Source organism: Capricornis sumatraensis, chromosome 15 (assembly GCF_032405125.1).
Source record: "Capricornis sumatraensis isolate serow.1 chromosome 15, serow.2, whole genome shotgun sequence".
Lineage (NCBI taxonomy): Eukaryota > Metazoa > Chordata > Mammalia > Artiodactyla > Bovidae > Capricornis > Capricornis sumatraensis.
Genome location: NC_091083.1, coordinates 21301073 through 21312197, shown reverse-complemented (window position 1 = coordinate 21312197; position 11125 = coordinate 21301073). Strand labels below are relative to the sequence as shown.

At 43.6% G+C, this 11125-nt stretch overlaps 1 protein-coding gene across 4 annotated transcripts in view; it reads left to right on the top strand.

Moving 5' to 3' along the window:
* Positions 1-263: 263 nt before the first annotated feature.
* CREM (cAMP responsive element modulator) overlaps positions 264-11125 on the top strand; it is a 66549-nt gene continuing 55687 nt past the window's right edge. For all 4 annotated transcript variants that reach the window (XM_068987380.1, XM_068987378.1, XM_068987377.1 and 1 more), the window contains exons 1-2: positions 264-375; positions 10809-10908. In XM_068987380.1, coding sequence (XP_068843481.1) covers positions 10865-10908 — 44 coding nt within the window. In that variant the 5' untranslated portion in view covers positions 264-375; positions 10809-10864. The remainder of the gene's footprint in view (positions 376-10808; positions 10909-11125) is intronic.

Sequence of the window (11125 nt, the reverse complement as noted above, 5' to 3'; positions counted from 1 at the left end):
CCGCCTCCCACGCCCTCAGGCCCCGCCCCTCATCGCCCTCCCCCCCAGCCCCGTTCCATTCAATTGTTGGATTGTCGGCGCCGGACTCCCACAGGCGGCCGGCAGGGGGCGGGGTTCGAGCGTGGATTTCCCCGGCGTCCACTGGGCAGGGACAGGCGCGGAGCGGGGCGGGCGGGTGGACGCGCGGACTCCAGGCCGCGAGCGGGCGGGCGGCTGCGACGCCGAGTTGGATCGCGCTCGGCGGGGAGGCCGCGGCCGCATCAGCGCTGACGTGGGGCAACGTGGGCCGGCGGCGGTCCCGGTGGGGCTCGTCGTCCCACCTCCTCGCGTCCGTAAGCAGTGACGAGGTCCGCTACGTAAATCGCTTCGCTGCGGGTAAGTGGCGCGCCGGCTGGCGGGACCCGCGGGGCCTGAGGCGGCGGCGCCGGAGCCGAGGCGGGGCGGAGCGGGTAGCCGGGGGCCGTTTGCCCCGCGCACCTCAAGGGCTTTTTCCGAGGGGGCGCCGCTCAGGCTCCTGGGAGGGGAGGGGCGACGGGCGACGCGGGTCGGTCGGCTTCGCTCGCTCGCCAGAGCCGCCGCCCCCGATTCTCGCTACCCGAGACAGACCGAGCGGTGCTTCTGGAAGGCGCGCTACCTTCCTTCCCCGTGCCCCGCTACGCCGGGACCAGCCAGCCAGGCGACCGCGGTCCCGACCGCGGACTCAGAGGGACGAGCGTCCTCGGACGGCCGGACCTGGATCCATAGAGTGAGCCGCTTCCCTCCCTGCGCGGCTAGGGCAGCGGCGGTCGGCCGGCCCGAGGGTGAGCGATGCCGCCTGGCGGAACCAGTTCGGCCCACACCGGAGGCCCCGTAACCGAGCGGCTCACCCAAGCAGCTTCCGAACACCTCTGGCTTCCCCGCCTCATTCGCCGGGCTCCTGGGAGTGCAGCCACCCTCCCTGGAAATAAACACAAACCGAGATGCGCAGGGCTGGAGGTCCAAGGTGAAGACTGTGTTAGAAGACAGGAAGGTCATGTTCTCTGGTTATTCCCCTGTGGGTACCACATCTTTGGCCTAGTCTCCATGCTGCTTTTGAATAACAAGCTGCTTTCCCCTCATAAGTCACAGTCTTTAGATCTTTGACCTTAAAAGGAACTTTTTCCCCGACTCAGTTCACTTCAGTTCAGTCGGTCAGTCGTGTCCGACTCTTTGCAACCCCATGGACTGCAGCACGCCAGGCTTCCCTGTCCATCACCAACTCCCGGAGTTCACCCAAACTCATGGCCATCGAGTCGGTGATGCCATCCAGCCATCTCATCCTCTGTCGTCCCCTTCTCCTCCTGCCCCCAATCCCTCCCAGCATCAGAGTTTTTTCGAATGAGTCAACTCTTTGCATAAGATGGCCAAAGTATTGGATTTTCAGCTTTAGCATCAGTCCTTCCAAAGAACACCCAGGACTGATCTCCTTTAGGATGGACTGGTTGGATCTCCTTGCAGTCCAAGGGACTCTCAAGAGTCTTCTCCAACACCACAGTTGAAAAGCATCAATTCTTAAGTGCTCAGCTTTCTTCACAGTCCAACTCTCACATCCATACATGACCACTGGGAAAACCATAGCCTTGACTAGATGGACCTTTGTTGACAAAGTAATGTCTCTGCTGTTGAATATGCTATCTAGGTTGGTCATAACTTTTCTTCCAAGGAGTAAGCGTCTTTTCATTTCATGGCTGCAATCACCATCTGCAGTGATTTTGGAGCCCCCCAAAATAAAGTCTGACACTGTTTCCACTGTTTCCTCATCTATTTCCCATGAAGTGATGGGACCAGATGCCATGATCTTCGTTTTCTGAATGTTGAGCTTCAGCCAACTTTTTCACTCTCCACTTTCACTTTCATCAAGAGGCTTTTTAGTTCCTCTTCACTTTCTGCCATAAGGATGGTGTCATCTGCATATCTCCGGTTATTGATATTTCTCCCTGCAATCTTGATTCCAGCTTGTGCTTCTTCCAGCCCAGTGTTTCTCATGATGTACTCTGCATAGAAGTTGAATAAGCAGGGTGACAATATACAGCCTTGATGTACTCCTTTTCCTATTTGGAACCAGTCTGTTGTTCCATGTCCAGTTCTAACTATTGCTTCCTGACCTGCATATAGGTTTCTCAAGAGGCAGGTCAGGTGGTCTGGTATTCCCATCTCTTTCAGAATTTTCCACAGTTTATTGTGATCCACACAGTCAAAGGTTTTGGCATAGTCAATAAACCAGAAATAGATATTTTTCTGGAACTCTCTTGCTTTTTCCATGATCCAACAAATGTTGGCAATTTGATCTCTGGTTCCTCTGTCTTTTCTAAAACCAGCTTGAACATCTGGAAGTTCACGGTTCACGTATTGCTGAAGCCTGGCTTGGAGAGTTTTAAGCATTACTTTACTAGCATGTGAGATGAGTGCAATTGTGTGGTAGTTTGAGCATTGTTTGACATTGCCTTTCTTTGGGGTTGGAATGAAAACTGTCATGTTAAGTGATGGTAATGACACAGACATTTTTGGTGCATCTGTAAAATAGTTAAGAGTAAACTAATGCTTGCACAATGACTTGCTCTTCAACCTGGAGTTGCTTTGGTGAGTGTGAAGTTGTAATTACATGGATGTTTTGTGTACACATTTTGTAAGAGTGTATGAATAAATTTTTATTGAATGTGTAAACAAAGAAGAACGCTTTAGTCTTTCTGTTTCCCTATTGCCCCAGAAGCTTTCCTGAAATCTGGTGAATTTAACAAATTCCAGACTCCATAGACTAGTTTCCCACTGAGGCAAATCATTGTATGTTTAAAATATGAAATCATGTTTAGAATTAAGGACATTTCATGAATAGTACCACTCCAGTGTTCTTGCCTGGAGAATCCCAGGGACCGCGGAGCCTGGTGGGCTGCCGTCTATGGGGTGACACAGAGTCGGACACGACTGAAGCGACTTAGCAGCAGCAGCAGCAGGGAAGTATGTTCAGGTTAACATACAAAAGGAATCCTGACTGAATCTTTTATCAGTATAGACATATATTCCTGATCCTGTTTTCTCCACCTTCGTGTTCTCTACAAGTTAATATTGGGCCAGTTCAACTGGGGAATGTGCTCAAATGTCATGGCCTATTTAGATAAACTTTGAAAAATAAAACTGAACAATGCAAATACTTAACAACTGCACCACTGATGTTTTGACATGCAATCAGTAGTGGTCATTAAGGAAATAAACCTGAAATGTCATTGAATCCTGTTAATTTTCTACTTAATGAGACTGCTGTTGACCCATATAAAAGTCAACTTTGAGAAGAATTAGTATCCTACATTGAATCTAGTTTCAATATTATCAGTACAGGTATATACATTGTAAAAATATAGATTTCAGGGGAAGTGTTTCTCACCCATTATACACATGTAGATAACTGTGAAGAAACTGAGATATACGTTTTAAATCATTTTGTTAATTCCCTTTTAAAGCACACAAAGTATGTAAAATACTTTTTACCATGAGAATTGCACAATAAACAGTGCCCTGTTTTTAAATCTTTCATTCATGGGTTTTCTTTTAATGATGCTATAGGATATCCAGTAAAAAGTAAGAGAGAACGAAGAGAATAATGTAAGGATGACATTACTGGGGATTTATCTTAATATTGCTCATGAAGACAACTTGAGTCTTATGGTATAATTCAGTTATAGCAAATTTTAAAAATACCTATTTTGCAAATCTCTTGACTGACCATCCCAGGAGTATTATAGGAGATTACTGGCAAGGTGCACGCAAAACAGTTTTGAAAAGCATGGGCTGGTAAGGTTATTTGGAACTGTTTAAAATAACTGTCTCCCTGGTGAGGAAGGAGGCTTGCCTCCAAGAAAACCTTACTAGCAACTTTTTGTGAGGCTCTCCTGAAGTCCCTCTCCCCAAATGAGAAGCAGCTTCACTCACACTTTCTGAACACTGAACAGACCAATCAAATGTCAAAATGAAATTCTGCTAAATTGTAACAGTGGGGTTCATGTGATTCTAATATTTTTACTTTTGAGGATTCCTGAAAATAAACTCAGTTTCTTCAAAGTTATCTTAATGAACGTTTTTGTTTTTGTTTTGTTTTAAACTCAGCAGACTTAAAATTAGAACATCCTAACTCAGAATGTCAAATGTCATAGAGTTTTGTTCACATTCTCAAACAGCTTCAATTTTTTTCCACTGGTAGCACAAAACTTATTTTTTCCACCTAGAAATGCTTAGTAATTTATAGCATAGCATTGATTGTCATGAAAGTTTCCAGCTCTGGCATTGGGACAACTATGTATCGTGCATAAAGACACTTGGGATGCTTTTGCATTTCTTAAAATTATTGGAGGAGTGAAGTTTAATTTATTTAGACATGTGTCTGCACTTGGACACTAATTTTGTTCGTATACACAAGATAGGACCAACCTGAGTATCACAACATTGAAATTCATTTCTATAAACTTTAGCTAATTCCAGTGTCTTACCTACTCTTTCCCAAATTTACTAGTTAGTGGTCAATGCAGTTGTACTTTAAATGTAGGTAAGTGTTTTTGAAATATACTTAAAGTGCAGCAATGGAGCATGCTGTTGAAAAACCCTACAGTGATGATTAGTCAAGCAATAACTTCCCCAAAAGACTGAAAGTTTTGTTTCCTTTCATGAATTGGAGCTGGAGCAGGGAAGGGGGACTTGGAGACAAGGAAGTAGGCCATGATTATTTGAATTTCATTTTTCATTTCCTCCTTAGCAGCAGATCTGCTGTTCATTGACTGAAATAGACAAAAGCAGGCACCAGGGGGGAATGAATTGAGAATGAGATGCTTGAATAATTTTTAATCCTTTGGTGATTTTAGTAAAGAGTTAATATTTCTTAAATAATAATAGGTATCTGAGGTGGCTCAGTGGTAAAGAATCTGCCTGCTGATGCAGGAGATGCAGGAGACATGGGTTCAGTCCCTAGGTTGAGAAGATCCCCTGGAGGAGGAAATGGCAACCCAGTCCAGGATCCTTGCCTGGGAAACTCCATGGAGAAGGGGCAGCCTGGCAGCCTGCAGCCCATGGGATCGCACACAACTGAGTGACTGAGCATGCATACACGCACGCATAATAGGTATCTGAAGCAGTTAAACTGGGTGGTCTTGAATCTGTATTAGAATGCTGCTTGATTTTCTGGGTGATTCATGTTCAAAGTAGTAAAGACAGTATTTGCAAGTGTTTCAAATAATTATTTACAAAAACTATTCCTGACCACTTATATTTTTACAGAGAAGTGTAAAAATTGTCATTTGAAGGTTATTCTAATTTTGCTTCACAAAAATTACAAAAAGTTAAAAGTGGCATGATTTCCTGTTACTACTGTATTTTTTGTTTTTCCTGTACTCATCTTCACCTAAAAATACATAATAATCATAGGATCATCCCTGTCAACTTCACATATATGGCTTTTGGTAATTGAAGTTGACTCTTGAACAACATGGGGGTTAGAGGCACTAACCCCTGAATATTCCCATATACTTTTTGACTCCCCTAAAACTTAACTAATAGCCTATTATTGACCAGAAACCTCACCAATAACATAGTCAATTGAAATGTATTTTGTATGTTATTTGTAGTATATACTATATTCTTAAAATAAAGAAGCTAGAGAAAAGAAAATGTTATCAAGAAAACCATAAGGAAGAGAAGCATTTATAGGACTGTACTGTAGTTATCAGTACTATAAATTGACAAGACGAATCATTTGTCAGTACATCAATACCATCTTAGGTGATAACAGAACACTGTAGCTCTTATATGTATTCCTAACACTAGACATCAAAAATGAAAAGATAATATGAAAAGAAATTTTGTTTCATTTATAGATATAATGATTCATGCATTGACAGTGGCACAGTAGCCTAGGCTATACACTAATGAATGAATCATTATAGAAATTTATGACATATAATATTATAGTCATTTATAATACAGTATTGGAAACATTGTTACATTAAAAAATCAAAACACTCACCTATCATGACAGTTTCTCCAATTATGAGAGTGAGGCATACTGTATGGTCATGTAACCCTCTGAAAGTTATGAAAGAGTAAGAAAACTAACACGCTGTATTAAGTGCCTACCACTCACCTTATGCCTATGTTCAGCTAGATTAGAATCTCTGTATATTTTATGCATTCGTGACATACCTTTTCTTAAAAAATATTTTCAATATTTGTAGGCTATGAGTTTCACCTGAGAGTTTTTTCAAATTGTTGCCTGTTTCCCCCAAATTTCCAATATATTTATTGAAAAGAATCCGTATATAGGTGGACCCATGTTGTTTCAATCCTGCGTTGTTTAAAGGTCAACCGTACTTCTCTTTTCTAGCTAGCCTGCCCTTCCCCAACTTTTTAATTGACTTGGTTGAGAAGAACCAGCTTTACCTTATGAACTTCATCGTCTTCTCCTATCTTCTTCCAAACCTTACTGTTGCTGCTTAAATCATAGTTAACCTGTGAGGGTCTCCTACTTTCCCAAAGAGCTAAAATCTTTCTTCAACCACAGCCCAAGAAACAGATTATCCATTCCTGTGTTCTCTCTTTTCGTGCTTCCGTTAGAGGTGCGCTGCCCTTTTATTCCACATTCTTTTCATTTTGACCATGCTAATTGTGGTGGGACTTCAGTTTTGTCTTTCTTGCAAAAACCATAGTCCAGTAAGGGCTAGAACTCAAGTTGACACGCAGATCAGCCTGCAGTGCTGTGCTGTGCTGTGGATATCGCACACTGTGCTGCTGTGTATGACCATTAGACCGCACTGCCTCCTCAGGAACTGGGGACAGGCAAAGGAAGCAGAGTAAAGGCAGAGGATGCCCAGATACGGTGCCTGAGGCCATGGTGACATCAGTCTCCAACTGAGATAAAAAATATAGCAGGAAGGGAGATGTAGAGCAAAGGAGTTGAGGTTAGTTTTAAATATTTCAGGCTTGAGGATCTGTGAACAAACTGTTGAGAGATGTCAAATAGGCAGATACATACAGGCCCAGATGGCGCTGGTGGTACTGCCAATACAAGAGACAAAGGTTCGATCCCTGGGTCAGAACGATTCCCCTGGAGGAGGAAAAGGCTACCCTCTCCAGTATTCTTGCCTGGGAAATCCCATGCACAGAGGAGCTTCCATGGCGTTTCAAAAGAGTCGGATACTCCTGAGCATTCGACCATAGAGGGGTCAGGCTGGAGGTGAAATTTGAGACTCATCTAACAGGGATGAAGCAGTCTTGGAGAGTGTGGCGGTTTTTGTGACTGGGAGCATGGAAACACCAACCCTTAAAGAGTGGGCCAAAGGAGGCTGGGGCAAAGGACTGGATAACTTGGAAGGGACTTGACTGTGGTGCCCTGAAGAGTTCAAGGAGGACAAAGTTTGGTGAGTAGGAAATGCTGTAGGTGTATTAAGGAAGATAGAGACTAAAGATCATTGCTGACCTTTGCTCCATCAGAGCTCTGGTCCCCGTGTCTTTCTCTCTCTCTCTCTCTCCCTCCCTTTCTTTTTCAGGCTGATCCCCTGGAGCGCAGAGTCTCTCTGAGTTCACTTTCCTGCCCGGGCTTCTAAGACCCTCTTGAGAAGGTGCTCTGTGCCTTCACCCCATTGAGAGGGCACCTGAGGCCTTCATGAACAGAGCAAGCCCCGTGCAGGGGCTTTATTGGCTTTCTGTGTAAACCATGGAATATCAGCCTCTTTCTCTCCTTTACTTTCTTATTGTCGACTCCGGACCACCAGGTTCCGGTCTATTAAAGGACCTCAACAAGTGGCGCCCAGAACAGGGACCTGGTACAAGTAGGCAGATTCTCGGACGGAGTGACCCCAGGGCCTATTGAGGCCGATGGATCCAACGAATTCACATGGCTTCCTCTTAGGAAGATTTGACCCAAGGGGGCCCCTGGCCTTCAAAGTGGAGACGGGACAACAAGGACCCCAGGAAGAAGAAATTCCAGTACGGGCCATGGCGGCTCTAAAGATCTCCAGGAAGCACCGCCCTCGGCGACATCACCCCTATGTTCTTCCCACTTGCTGCTGCTGCTAAGTCACTTCAGTCGTGTCCAACTCTGTGTGACCCCATAGTCGGCAGCCCACCAGGCTCCCCTGTCCCTGGGATTCTCCAGGCAAGAACACTGGAATGGGTTGCCATTTCCTTCTCCAGTGCATGAAAGTGAAAAGTGAAAGTGAGGTCGCTCAGTCGTGTCCTCTCTGGGACCCCATGGACTGTAGCCTACCAGGCTTTTCCATCCATGGGATTTTCCAGGCAAGAGTACTGGAGTGGGATGCCATCTTCTTCTCCTACATTGCTTCAATTGATCAATAAGGAGAATGGGTTTTATATAATCTATTTCTGCTTTATTGACTATGCCAAAGCCTTTGACTGTGTGGATCACAATAAACTGGAAAATTCTGAAAGAGATTGGAATACCAGGCCACCTGACCTGCCTCTTGAGAAACCTATATGCAGGTCAGGAAGCAACAGTTAGAACTGGACATGGAACAACAGACTGGTTCCAAATAGGAAAAGGAGTACATCAAGGCTGTATATTGTCACCCTGCTTATTTAACTTCTACGCAGAGTGCATCATGAGAAATGCTGGGCTGGAAGAAGCACAAGCTGGAGTCAAGATTGCTGGGAGAAATATCAATAACCTCAGATATGCAGATGATACCATCCTTATGGCAGAAAGTGAAGAGGAACTAAAAAGCCTCTTGATGAAAGTGAAAGAGAAGAGTGAAAAAGTTGGCTTAAAGCTCAACATTCAGAAAATGAAGATCATGGTATCTAGTCCCAAGACTTCATGGGAAATAGATGGGGAAACAGTGGAAACAGTGTCAGATTTTATTTTGGGGGACTCCAAAATCACTGCAGATGGTGATTGCAGCCATGAAATTAAAAGATGCTTACTCCTTGGAAGAAAAGTTATGACCAACCTAGATAGCATATTCAAAAGCAGAGACATTATTTTGCCAACAAAGGTCCATCGAGTCAAGGTTATGGTTTTTCCAGTGGTCATGTATGGATGTGAGAGTTGGACTGTGAAGAAAGCTGAGCACTGAAGAATTGATGCTTTTGAACTGTGGTGTTGGAGAAGACTCTTGAGAGTCCCTTGGACTGCAAGGAGATCCAACCAGTCCATTCTAAAGGAGATCAGTCCTGGGTGTTCTTTGGAAGGAATGATGCTAAAGCTGAAACTACTTTGGCCACCTCATGTGAAGAGTTGACTCATTGGAAAAGACTCTGATGCTGGGAGGGATTGGGGGCAGGAGGAGAAGGGGACGTCAGAGGATAGGATAGCTGGATGGCATCACCGACTCGATGGATGTGAGTTTGAGTGAACTCCGGGAGTTGGTGATGGACATGGAAGCCTGGCATGCTGCGATTCATGGGGTTGCAAAGAGTCGGACACGACTGAGCGACTGAACTGAACTGAACTGATGGCTGATTCATGTTGAGGTTTGACAGAAAACGACAGAATTCTGTAAAGCAATTATCCTTCAATTAAAAAGTAAAAGTGCTTGAGTGGGTTGCCATTTTCTTCTCCAGGAGGATCTTCCTGACCCAGGGATCGAACCTTGGTTTCCTGTATTGCCGGCAATCTCCTGCACTGCAGGCGGATTCTTTTACCAACTGACCCACCAGGGAATCCTGGTTGGGGTTAGGGCGGGGTGGGGGTGGGGGGTTTGGTTCAAATGCTACCTTTTCTCATCTCTATTGTAGATTGGGGGCAGGTGGTAACAATAATCATTGTCCTAGTGCCCCTAGTGAGGGGTAGCACACCTGACTGCCAACTCAGTTTCCAAATTGGGTGAGATGGTGTAACATCTTTATAAAGGGACCATTATGAGGGAGCCCTGAAAATAGCCTGTTTGTGGCAGAGCACCCATTGCTGGCATAGGCGCCCGGAAGAAACTTAGGAATGCCAGTGTTTGTCCTTTCAAATCTAAGATAAATTGAGAGCTCGCTGCCCTCCTTTGGTCTTTTTCTTTGTCGATTTTATTTCATTCAGCATGTCGAGGGCTTCCCTGGTGGTGCATTGGTAGAGAATCCACCTGCCAGTGCAGGAGACACAAAAGATGCAGGTTCGATCCCTGAGTGAGGAAGATCCCCTGGAAAAGGAAATGGCAACCCACCCTAGTATTTTTGCCTGGAGCATTCCATGGACAGAGGAGGGCTGCAGAGTCAGACACAACTGAGCACTCCACAGCAGCAGCAGCATGTCAAATGTACATTTTAAAGAGATATTAGTGAAAAAAAGGAGTTTAATTTCTACAGTGTCTAAAACAGCTTTTTAAAATAGATTGAAGGCTGTCAGAGGAGATTTTAAAGGAAAAATTACTATTTTGTTTGGAGTTAAAATTTTTTAACAAAACCCAGTTTTGAAGTTAAGGTATATGAAAAACAGTTGACACATTTGTTTCAGTGAAATGAAATTTGAGAAAACGATAATTCATTCAGTTTATTAAATGTTTATTATCATAAAATAGAGCTGATAGAAGCACGTTGCAATGTGTATTAAATGATTCAAGTAGCACTGCTCTGTTCAATAGGAAATCATCTGGTAAATAGCATGCAATTTAATTTTTCTGAAAATTTTTTTCCTCCAAAGATGAGAAAATTGGGTAGGAGTAAGTCTGAAAAAAAAAAAAATATTTTCAGCTTTCTATGCATTTTTTTTTTTAGTTTTATGAAACTAGGGTATTTTGCTGTAGTTGTGAGATTTTAATTTTTTTTAAATAAAATCTTATGATTCCCCAATTCAACATTATAATTTACTGCAGGATAAATAAAGAAGAAAACAGGAAGGAGCAAAGCATTGATTATTAATGTCTTAATAATGAGCAAATGTGGCAGGAAAAAATATATGAAGACAAATCTAAGGTAGGTGGATATGTTATTTTTCTATTCTTTTGAAAGTTCTACTTAGCTTAAGTTAAAATGGATAAATTAATGGTGTGTGTATATACGTATATGTGTTTGTGTATGTATATGTGTGTGTGTGGAGAAGGCGATGGCACCCCACTCCAGTACTCTTGCCTGGTGTGTATATATATGTATATATATATACATATATTTTTTAAAATAAAACTATAATAGT